Source organism: Pollachius pollachius (genome assembly GCF_949987615.1).
Source record: "Pollachius pollachius genome assembly, chromosome: 10".
In the NCBI taxonomy this organism is placed as follows: domain Eukaryota; kingdom Metazoa; phylum Chordata; class Actinopteri; order Gadiformes; family Gadidae; genus Pollachius; species Pollachius pollachius.
In genome coordinates this window covers 15885818-15898317 of record NC_136943.1, presented here as the reverse complement: position 1 = coordinate 15898317, position 12500 = coordinate 15885818, and the positions used below count along the sequence as shown (strand labels likewise).

Genomic DNA, 12500 nt, shown 5'->3' with positions numbered 1-12500 from the left:
GTGTGTGTGTGTTAATGTGGCGCACGTGTGTCTGTGTGTGTGTGTATGTGTATGCGTCTGTGTACATGTGTGTACGGTTCATTTTTGTGAGTGTGTGTGTTTATATGTATGTGTGGTGCACGTGTGTGTGTGTGTGTGTGTTATGAGTGGAGGTTAGGGGGGGCATGTTGGGGCTTGCCAAATGCTGCCCTAGAGGTTCACCCTACACCCCCCCACCTCCAGGCTATGGAAATAACAACCCCAGCGCCTGTAGCCCCCCAACATACATCACGGCTCTGACACCCCAGAGCAAGAACAAAGCCTACATGGGGGGGGGGGGGGGGACTTGGATACTTAAACCTACAGTCAAACAAAGACAGAGAAAAGAGCCCAATTATCAGGAATTATGTTCTGGTTGCGGAGCGATCATAATTTAATTTAATGGCCCTTCCTCGGTCGCCTACCTCCGCGAAGGAGGCCTCGCTCCACGCCCTTTCTAACGCCGAATGGAAAAACAAAAATATGGTAGAGAGCCAATGCTCGGGAGAGAGGGGGAACGCCTGATTAAGAAGAAACCCCATCCTTCATAGGCCGGCGCGTTGGGTCTGTGTTGAGACAGTGACACCAGCTAGAGCCGGCGGTGATTACAACAGTCTGCCGCGACCTTTGCCATTTAACAATACGGCCCGAGTCAAGTGGCCCGCCGTCTCCGTCTCGCCGGCTGGCGGACAATAACTGTGCGTCTGATGCCTTTTTTAACATGCCTTTTCAATTCATGTATTCTTTTGTGCAGGAGAGCGTAGCGGTCGGATCCAAACCTTTTTTTTTTTAAAACATCGTAAGCTGTGAGCAAACTGCTCACTATGAAATGAATGTCGAATGATTCATATAGAATACATAAGGTAAGAACAATAGAAAAAGATGAACCGACGCGAACGGTTCAAACATAATTAAAATCCCCAGAACATCTCAATCTAGACCGGTCTGTCCGTCGTGACCCCCTAATCCCCCGTCTACTGAGTCGGCCTTAACTATGGTTTGCCGGCGATTCCGGCCCACCCATCCAGCCCCTGGCGAGCACGACAGAGACCCAGGGGTGGGTGGGTATCAGGGCCCATGCCGATGGCCTCACAGCTAGTAATGCCTGGATCAATGAAGCCTATAGGGAAGAGGTGTAGGGGTAGGGTGGAGGGGCTGTGTGTGTGTGTGTGTGTGGGGGAGGGGGGGTCCTGGAAGAATCGATGGGTGCTGAGTTATTGCAGTGCTTGGCCACTGATTTTTTTATCCGAGCGCCGTGTTTTCCCAGGGAAGTCAATACCTCCAGGCTCCTCTCATTAATATCCTCCCTCCCCTCCACTCCGCTCCCCGCCAAGCAGCAGCCACACCTGGGGATCTGTGGCCCGGGAGAGAGAGGGGTGGCTAGGGAGGGGGTGAAAGGAGTCTGCTAGTCTGGGGGGTTTGGGGGGATGGAGGAGGAGGAGGAGGAGGAGGAGGAGGAGGAGGAGGAGCGCTAGCAGTGGAGTCAGGGAAATGATGCAAAACATCAAAATAAAAAGGAAAGGAGAGGGAGGGGGAGATGAAGTGATGAAAGAGGGACGGGCATCAGATGAGCGTAAAAAGATAACTAAAAGAAAAATTGCATGAAAGAGAGGGAGAAAGTGAAAAATATAGAAGGAGAGGGAGGAAGCAAGATAGAGAGAGATGTACTTTGTGCTAGACATGTTTGGGGTATGTGGCAAGGTAGATGAAAGATTGTTTGATAGGCCTATCAGACTATGGACGTTCATCACGTTTCTCCTCCATGACATTGCGACAGGATAATTACATAGAATGAGCATGGGACGGTTTCTATGTTTTCTGTTTAACCCTGGAACAATACCCTATCTGGCTACCAGTCTAGTCTGATGTTCTTGTCCCTGGACTGAAGGCCTAGAATGGACGCCGATTGTGAGTTAAAGACGCGGAAAAAGCAAACCCATGGCCAAGGGAATGAAACATGCATGATATCAGGGAGATACGGTAAGGTTAAGGTCACTGATAGGGAGGGATGCCACTGAGGAGAACACACAAAAAAATATAGAGAGAATTTTATATTGCATCAATTTATCCTTTTTGATGTATTTTATTATTCTGTTCTATTTTTTTTAGGGGATTCTGTTCAACCAAGTCCGGATCAAATTGTATTCAATATTCAATTAATATTAACTTGGTATAGTAGAAAAAATTGGAGTCAATAAATAAATAAAACTTTACAGGAAGGGATGGCAACTGTTCTTGCATCTTTCCATCCATTCCTGTAATGTTTTAGTGTTCAATAAAAGCTGTTTTGTTCCGTGTCAGAGTCCGGGTGACAATGTATTTTAATTTCTCCTCTGAGCGCCTCTACAGAGCTGTTGAATGTTTGTTTGAACAAAGAGACGCATGTGTTTAGAAAGGGTAAGGAAGGGACATAACACAAAAGAGACAAGCAAACTTGTTTCTGATGCCTGGAAGTCCTAGAGGAAATGACATCGTGGGCATTGGGACACATCCCCCTTCCTGTTCAATTATACACAGCCAGCCAATTTAGTATTTAAAACCTTGCCTCATTTTGCATTCATGAAGACAACACACTGCTGGCACAATGATCACGCTTCAGAAAGGCACACTGGTGCATTCCCGCTCTTAAAATATGTATGTTTAAATCAGTTTAACTGGTGGTGTGTGTGCACAATATGGCCGGCCGCTCTGGCGCGAAAGAACCCAGAAGACTGTGGAAACTGGGAAGAAATCGTACACCATTATGAAGCAGCCACCTGTCTGTGTTTCCAGTTACAGTGTCTTTAGGGAAATACGCTTTCGCAACTTCTCCATCAATCAGATGGAGTCAGATGTTTTCCGGAAACTTCTCTCTCAGAAGAAAAAGCGGCCTACGCTGTTTGCATGCGCGAGACGCGCCAAAGACACCACAACAGCTATCCCGCGCTGCATCTCTCTTATTTAGTTCTTCCTTCTTTGGAGTCATATCACTTCAAAACGGATGTCCTTTATGGGTATTCCTCGACACACAATTGAAGCTGAGGTCGTGCGTGTCGGGCCGGGTGCGGGGAGATAACAAGGGGGCCCTCTCTATTCACTCGCGGCAGGGGCCATTGAAGACCGCCGCGGTCGGCACTCGTCAGTCATATCGGCGGGAGGAATCAGATTAGCAATACCAAAACGCACGGAGGCCAAACGGTCCGTGGGCTGGCTCCCTCGCCTTTGTGTGTCTTGTCTCACCCTCGCCCTGCTCTGCCTATGCCCGATGGCGACCGGCGACGGACGCAACAAAGCCAACTGCGGTCCGAGCCGCGGGAGGGCGGAGGGACCGGGAGACAGGGGTAAATGTGTGTTTTAAACATAAAGCCCCGAACGCTATGTATTTTTATTTCTCCTCCACTCCGCCACACTGACATTTACTTATCACACACGAACCGCGGGTCTCGTCTGACCTTTTCGGCTACTTTGAATGACATCTGGATATTCTGGCGGAATAATCGGGGAATGGGGAAGCACAGATTTGAGATTGCGATACGGCCTCTTTTTTTCTTTTCTTTTTGTGTGCTTTTGGTGGCGTAGGTGGTAGTGGTGTTAAAATGGGGGACAAGGTAACAAAGGAGCCAGAAGGACAACCCAGGGACAGCTGTCCAGGAGGACAATGAATAGAAGGACAAAGTGTAGCCAGAAAGAGAATCTTGTTTACCGCTGTTCTAACCATGCGCCACTACACAGTCGAGGTATTCCCTGAAGAAAGGGAAAATACTGGGCTTCTTTTAATATACTGAACCTCTACCAGAGGGAGTGACGCATTAGGGGAACAAGACGCTGTGGTTGTGAGGGGTAGCTTCAACCCGATCTGATTCTAGATTATACAGAGACCGTCCAGGATGGTAACACGTGGGGTAGGACGGTGCAGTAGTAAGGGTTTGACTCCCTGTTAAAAGGTTCAAGGTTCAGGTTTCAATTTATGAACCAGGGATCCACAGCCCAACCTGTAGGCATCCTGATCAAGAAGCCCCAACTCGAACTTCTCCTCGACGATGTGCATGAAAAAGTGACCAGAGTAACATCCCAAGAACCGGCTTGGTGCCTCAAAGCTATTCCAGTTTTCAGTAAAACAAATGTTTTTTGGGAATTCAAAAAAATATACACTGGCCAGTCTACATGAAAACAAGATGCCTGTTGTCTGTTTGCATTCATTGGTAACTTGATCCAAACTCACACTATGAGTTACACTCTGAGAGATGTTCATGATTAATTGTAGAGACAGAACGCTTTGGTTGAATGGTTGCTTCGGGTAAATGGTCAGACCAAAGAACACCATGCAGAGCCCAGCAAGGGCTGGGTGGTGGGGGGTCTTACCTGTGTAGACGAAGCGGCCGGGGGCTCCTTTGCAGAACTGTTTGGATTTGTAGGACAGTGTGACCTCCACCACGCCGGGGATGTGCCGGGGAGGGGTCTGCACCCGGATGGCATGAGGTGTGATCAACTGGAAGACATCACGCACACACACACACACACACACCCACACGTACACACACACAAACACATGCGCAACCACAAGCACGCACACACACACATGCACACAAATGCACACACACATGCGTGCACAGACACATCCGCACACACACGCAAACACACACACACACACACACACACACACACACACACACACACACACACACACACATGCACACACACACACATTGTAAAGAGTGGTCCTTCGCAAGCACTTTAGGTCAAAGTTGAAGCTCTTAACTCAAACATAAATATCACAGAATGATCATCGTATGCTGGTAAATGCATTGTTTGTTTGTCATTTAAACAGCGTGGGAATTCCCAAAGGAAGTCCCCTGTCTCTATCTACTGTTTGGAAAAGAAAGTATTTACGTTACACAAGTTCTATTTAAAAAACACAATTTTTGCACACACCAAAAAACCACCATGAAAATCACGCTGATATTTGTGTGGAAACAATACAAATAAACAAGTTTATAATGGTAACTTCAACATTCAAGCTCATTATTGTGCTTCATTCTGGGAAATTGTTCATGTTTAATGATGTAGACACAAATGCCACATGTCTTCCCCAGGAACAAAAGTTTGAAACTGTTCTCCATTCACGGTCCCCTCTCCCAACAGAAGAGAGACCTCACCTGCAGAAAGCAGTCACATTATAAATCTGGGTCACCCCAGAACCATGCTACACAGGGACACTACAGAGGTTTCCAAGCTGTCAACTGGCAGGATCAAAGCAAAAAGACGCTTCAGTATTTCCCCAAAACACCTCATTTTGTGTCCCATCCTATCTCTTCTTTCCTTCTCTCCTTTCATCTCTTATCTGCCCTCCTCTCTCTTCCCTTTCTCTTATCTCCCCTGGTCTATTTTCCTCACCTCTCCCATCCTTTCTTCTCCACTCCTATACTTCTCGTCTCCCCTACTCTCTTCTCCTCCACTCCTACTCTGCTCTCCTCTCTTCTCTACATTTTCTCTGTCCTCTTCCATCCTCTCTTCTCCTTCTCCTCTCATCTCGTGATACCACCAGGTGTGTGAGTCTTCTGGACCTGATTCAATATTTCATGGCATGCCGTATGCGCCGCGCCGCGTTGAAAGCTCTTAAAACTCAACGCGGAGCCAATCTACATATTTTTTGGGGACAAGCAGATTTTGCACGCTAGAAAGCCGCGCAGTGCAGGTGTTTCAGTCTGCATCTGTGAGAGTGTGAGAGCATGTAAGTGTGTGTTAGTGTGAGTGAGTGTGTTTGTGTGTATATTTGTGCTAGACCGTAAAAAGTGCACACTTGTAAAGCAATGTTTGGTATTAGAGCTGTGCATGCACGGTTAAAATACACGGCAATACCGCGCGACAATCTGCTTCTTGGCTCATCTAGACTGGTCAGGGGCCATGGCAAGATGGTATGGATTGGTTATTGATTGCACCTGTTCAGTCGCCTCAAAACCATGAGTGATAGAGAGAAGGACCCATAATATTTAAGGGATGTACTCAACGTTAACATGTGTCACACGGCACACAGGGGTTTAGAAAGACAGACAGAGAGATGAAAAGAAAGATAGACGGATGGATGGACAGAAAGACCTACCTCACTCCAGACCAGCATCGTGCCGAAGACCACCTGGAGCCCGTCAAAGAAGTTGTCCCCGATGATGATGACGGTGGCCCCCCCAGTTGTCCAGCCCTCACTGGGGCTGATGGCTTTGATGCAGGGTGTAGCTGCTTCAGGAAACACAAGGGGCCACACAGGGAGAATGAGCGATACAGCTGCAGTCCAGGGCCCGGCAAAATCACACACACACACACACATAAATACACACACACATACACACACATAAACTACACATGTACACATCTGTTGCGACTATTATCCCTGCAGTGAATTCAAAAGCTTATCATGGCATTTTAATCAGACACTAATTAAAGATGAGTTTGTGGTCGATATATTTTTTACATTTGATTTTGCCCATTATTTGTGTTGACTGAAACCCTGGACGAATAATCAGGTTCACATCGTGCATGCATCCACGAGAAACACTCCGGCGTTCGCGTCGTTGTTCGGCGAGGCACAGCGTTCTGTTATTTCTCCTATTAGCCTACCCGCTAATAATATGCAAACTGATTAGTGGTCCGAGGAATCGATTGGGGAGTTCCGCATAAACAGCGGTTTGTCTCCGTGTCGACTAGACAGTGTGTGTATGGTGTGTGTGTGTGTGTGTGGGCAGAGTCAGACAGAGAGACTGTTGCTGTCTCCGGAGCCTCGGCCCAACCCAGTAGAATGGCGGGAGATTAGGAAGCCTCCTCGTTTTAAATGGACGCCAAGGCTCCGTATGTCCTACATTGATCCAAGAGGGAACTTATTGGGAAAATGATTTGATATTCCAGTCAGCGGTAGAGAGTGCCGCTTGGTTTATTATATGAGGTCACTTTTAGAGATGCATTCGAGAGAGATGCTCTGTTAAGTGTCTTACTTACAAATGTGCCTGTTACCAGTAAAATTCTCTACCCGACAAAGCTTCTATCATCAATTTTGTATTTAATATTTAAAGGGGGTATGGTAAAGTCTTGGTGGAGACAAGCAGCAGCAACTTCGGCTGAGAATTAAAGAGAGGCTTCTGTGGTTTGGATGCAGTTGTACGTGTGACGATTAAATTAAGATGCAACAGCCTGGGAACCTTTACGTTTATTCACTTTTACAAACTTTTCTTACGGCATTCTTATGTCTGAGTAAAGTCCCTCCCAACTTTTTTTTTTTTTTTCAAAGTTGATTATACATCATTCTCTGCACCTTGACTATACGGTTTGACACTAAAAGTCTCACGTTTATCCAGCAGATATTGGCCTCCCGTTAAAACAACACCATCAGAAGTTTGGAATTGCTTTGCATTCGGCTCATGAAGGGGGAGTCTTGTGGGCTTGTTCAATCCGATACCTCAGACTCCCTCTTGAAACCTCTGCGCTTCCAAAGTACTTAAGCATTTTCCTCTAGTAGCTGACTGTCAGCGCTATTTATTTCTTCTTTTGTCATGTCAGTAAACAAACAGAGCAGTAGGGAGGTCGCGGAGAAGGGGTTGGGTGGGGGGTTTGGGGTAGGAGGCTTCAGTGGGGAGCCATGAATAGAGCACAATGGAGTGGAACAGACTGTGGAAAGTTTTAGCCAGGGGAGTGGAGGGGGGTTATGGGTAAACGACAAAGCCATGAGCAGATGTCAGGCTTTTATCGCCTTCGAAAAACATCCCAATCTGGCAGAGATGAAAAGAGCAGAGCTTTTCCTCTTTCTGGGCCTCGTCACGAGTGATTCTGCTCAGCCAAGAGAGATCCTGGAGCCCCCCCTGGATTCTCCTGCAGATTGACAAAGCCCAGAGACCCAGGCACGGCCTCCCGTCCCTGGGCTGAGCAAGAGGCGAACCGGGCCTACCGCCGTGGTGCTCGCTAGGCTTTGAAGAGGTGACTCCGAAGGAAAGTTCAAGCCAACTCTAAGCCAATAGCAGGCAGGTTGGAAGAGGAGACCTGAGCGGTTAAGTGGTTCATCAGGGATGGGAAAATAAATCAACGTCAGCGGTGTTGACAGATCTGTGTCGAGGAGTGCCTGCATGTCCTCGTTGGATATGTTTGTTTGTGTGTCGGTTTTTAGGGAGATGCACAGGGATGACAACAAAGAAAAAAAAAAAAACGTAAAAAGTAAATCCATATTGTTTAGACGTCGAGAGGCGACGTGAAGGGCATACAAATAAATGTTCAACTTTTCTGATGGTTAGGTTACCTGACACTAACCCAGATGCTTTGATGTTTTAAACTCCGCCCATCTGCTACTTGAAGTAGGGTAAAACAAACAAGTGTTCCCTTATCTTTGGGATAAGAACTGTGGGTTTGTTTTAGGATAATGTGAAGCTTGGTAGAAGGCCGTTACGCACGTCCGTCAGTGGAAATGTCTGCACAACAGCGCTTCTATGTCTCAAGGATTTCCATTAGGTACAATATGTACACACTAACATATAATCATATTTTTATTCCACTTTGAAGTTCCTATTTGCATCACCTATAAAGCATTTTGCTAGATAGATGGGTTTGTTATTAAAAACGATAATGAAATCTTTTTAAATTGTTTTTGTTCAACCTAGATCTAGTCATTAACATTCTTAATGTAGTCTGTGAAGAAAAAATATGAACTATTCACACCACACAACCCCTCTGGGAACGCAGAACTGTTCCGTCATCACAATGCCGGGAATTTAACCTTTGGCCTTGCTTTACACTTGTTTATTCTGTATTGACTTTTCTATGTTATTGTAATTCTTTGAGGCAAGCTAAACGCACCAAGTCTCGTTGGTATTCATTTTGTTCAGAAAAGTTACCCCTCCCTGACTGATGGAAACTGGGATTTACTCCAATATGGATCAGTTAACCAAGTGCTGTTTGACTGGAGGGGGGTTATGGATAGTTTAGGGTTTAGGGGTTTAATTCCCAGCCTCGACATTCCGGACATCATGCCCCGATGTCCGGAAAATACCTGCAGGCATCCTTGAGCAATTTCTTATTTTTTCCCCCTCTTTCTTATTGATGACACTTATTTCAGAACATCCACTCTATGTACATTTTGATATAATGTCTGCTTGAATACTAATAATAATAATTATATTCATACATTATATATATTTAATATAAAATATAATAATTATATAGTTATAAGGTTATGACAGAAATAACGCAACCTTACCTTCAGACGGGTCCAGGCGTCGAGCGCGGCGGCCATGTTTGGAGTTGTTGTGGACAAACATGTTGTCTGACACCGCAAGGACATGCCCATCAACGTTGACTGTAGTGGACACCACCACCTACAACACACACACATACTGTGAGTTTATTTAGGCACAAACTGAGGACCTACACACACATAATGTCAGTTAATTCAGGTACAAACTAAGGATCTGACAAAATCTTCCAGGTGGGACTTGGATTAACACAACTCAACCTCCTTAAGCATGAATCAACCCTCTAGTTTTATTGCTATCGCGAGTTATTGAGTTTATCGCAAATTGATCAATTATTTTCCTTTCTGGCCTTCTTGATTTGTTCACAACTCAAGAAGACAGAAATACGCATCAAGGTCCTTGAGCCTTTTTTCTGACCTTCGACCTCTTTGCCCTACAGGGTCAATGGTTTCTTGTAATAATGCTAATCGGGTTGTAAGGTTTTCTAAGGCTCAGACAGTAATATGCTCCGATGTGCCAAATCCTAACTAGTTCAGGTTTAGAATAAAAAGAGGATGATGTGAAATGTGTTGGCATACGTGTAATCAAATGAATGTGAAAAGTAGTTTGACTCATAAAACGGAGAGGGATTGACATTCAGAGTCTGGGTGTAGGCTCTTACCTGAAACCGTCGCATGTCTCTGGGGTTCCCCGCATTTTTCAAACAGTTCTGGTTGCACTTGAGGAAGAACTTCAGGAAGAATCTGCAAGGAACCACAGAACACAGAGGGAAAGGACTCAGTAATCCCCTGCCGCCTTGTTTGATAGCAACATGTGTGCACCAAGTGGTTCCATCATGACACCGCTGTGATCCCAGGCCCTCCCCGTCTCTGGATGAACCCCAGCCTCTCTTCGATCACACCGGGCCGGCTGACACTTCCAGCCGGACTTATGGTGTCTCATTAGAGCTTCTTCTTGATTTTTCTCCCCGAGTGTCCGATCCCTGATCGCCCCCCACACCCGCACCCCTCCTTCCCCCTGACCCCCTCAACCCACCCAACACAGCCCCCTTTCCCTGTCCTCAATGCTGATTTACGCCCATTTTACAGCAGCAGAAAAGTATTGATTGGGAATGGATATCAATGAGGACGAGCAGTAACAACCGCGGCGTTGGTAGGTGTTGGGGAGTGCTCTGTGGGGGGATGGGGTTGGTGTGTGTGGGTGTGGACACGCATGTGTGTGTGTGTGTGTGTGTGTGTGTGTGTGTGTGTGTGTGTGTGTGTGTGTGTGTGCGCAGAGAGCGGATGTGCAGTACAGACTCCGAGTCATCCAGTTAGAATGGATTGCCACCTTAATGCATTTCCCACTGCCTTGTAATCTGTGCACATCCATCTCCTGGACCATAAGCCCCCTCCCCACCCCGTTTTGATGGAGCGCTTTCTCTTTAATTGCCCCATTATCACAATAATAATCCGAGCAGTTAACAAGCGCCAAGGTCGGCGACAGCCATGTCACATTAGCCAAGGGATAACCTCTGCCGATGAACCGCACCCCATTCCTCCTGCCCCTCTCGTCTCCCTCCTCCTTGGTGTATGCGAGGCATGCTGGGAACACAGCATGGCTAATGTGTGTGCATGCGTGTGTGCGTGCATGCATGTGTGTGTGTGTGTGTGTGTGTGTGTGTGAGGTGTGTGTGTGTGTGTGTGTGTGCGTGTGATGTGGGGGTGTTTGTATAAATCGGGGACCTCTGAGGTCGGCATCGATTCCCGCCTTAATAAGACAGTAACAAAATCTTTTTTTAAAGCACAGCAGGGGGGGGCCGGCCTGCCGTGGGCCGGGTCTACAGAAGGGGGGGATGTATATTTAACCCCCCCCGTCCCCTGCACCTGGCCTCAGCTGACGGGTGCAAATCAGAGAGCGGGTGCCTTGTTGCTTAAGAAACAGGTCATTTTTCTAATGACACACACTGAGCAAAGAGAGTGGAAAAAATGGACAGTCTATTTAGCGTGTATCGACTGAAACCTGATCCGAGCTGCACTGTAGGCTACTAATGCCCTTTATGGCAATGGAATACAATGATATGGGGAATCCATCCCCGAGCTCCATTCATATGATATTGGAGTCCTTGGGAGTGGAGATATGGATCAATAAAGATTGAATTAAAAGGCAGCAGGAGACAAACGGCTGCTGGGGCCGTATCAACCCCGGTTCTGCCAGGGAATTGCACTGAGACTCAGGCTGCCTGATACACACACACATACACACACACACACACACACACACACACACCTACACACGGGCACACACGTATGCAAGCACACACATAGATACGCATGCATACACACACACATATGAGTGCAGACGCGCTGATGCACGCATACAAACACACATGTGTACACACACAAATGCATGAGCACAAAGATTTGCACACATACTCACACACACAGATACACACCAATGTTCACACAGCCACATCCATTCACACAAAAATAGCCTTTTGATATGAAAGCAGGGAAAACTAAAACACACACACATACACAGACACATTTGTGTGTCTGTGTAATTACACAATAATTGTGTTGTTATATTTATGTGCCACTCCGTCTCTATTCCTATGTTCAGCATTACTTTAGTGTGTAGTACAACTTGTTTATTGTGTGTATTGGTTGTATTATATTGTATTATATATTATATGTTTGTAAGGCACATGCGTGTGTATGTGTCTGTGTCTGTGTATGTGTGTGAATGTGTCGAGGTGTGTGTGTGTGTGTGTGTGTTTGTGTGTGTGTATGTTTTTGTGTGTGTGTATGTGTGTGTGTGTGTGTGTTTTTTCACGGGTGTGTTGTGTTTTTACGTATGCGTGTGTGCGTTTTCACGTGTGTTTCCGGGGTCCCTCACCGGCCCAGTGTTGGTAGGAAGTGTTAAAGAGACCATTTGGAAATGTCAATATGACACGTGGCTGAGAGCTTTGGTATTAAATCAAGCCGCCCCATCACATATGGAGGATAGACAGACCCTTCTCCTCAAATCCTGCTGCCTGGGGGAGACGCTCATGTGAGAGTCGTAGTCCAACTGTCAGACACTAAGGCTCTCTCTATCTTTCTCCCTAACGTCTCTCTACTGGGCTCATACACCTGCCGTTGGTCTTTCATGGAATGGTTTAATACATTTAAGAGCGTATTCTTTTTAAGTTGGTGTTTGTCTCTCCCCTATCGAGACCTCCATGAAATAGGTGGAAGTAAATATACTGACGGATATACTGAGCAAGCCAAGGATAGCCATGTCCGTGACAGAGTGACC

The 12500-nt window shown here is 46.5% G+C and overlaps 1 protein-coding gene across 1 annotated transcript in view; it reads right to left on the bottom strand.

Moving 5' to 3' along the window:
• The window catches only part of LOC307081991 (transcription factor COE3), a gene marked incomplete at its 5' end in the record, with an annotated part of 105661 nt that overhangs the window by 31417 nt on the left and 61744 nt on the right, over nucleotides 1-12500 (bottom strand). Inside the window, 4 exon segments of the mRNA XM_079745390.1 lie at nucleotides 4360-4486; nucleotides 6098-6228; nucleotides 9227-9344; nucleotides 9883-9964. Of these exon segments, the coding sequence (XP_079601516.1) occupies nucleotides 4360-4486; nucleotides 6098-6228; nucleotides 9227-9344; nucleotides 9883-9964 (458 nt within the window).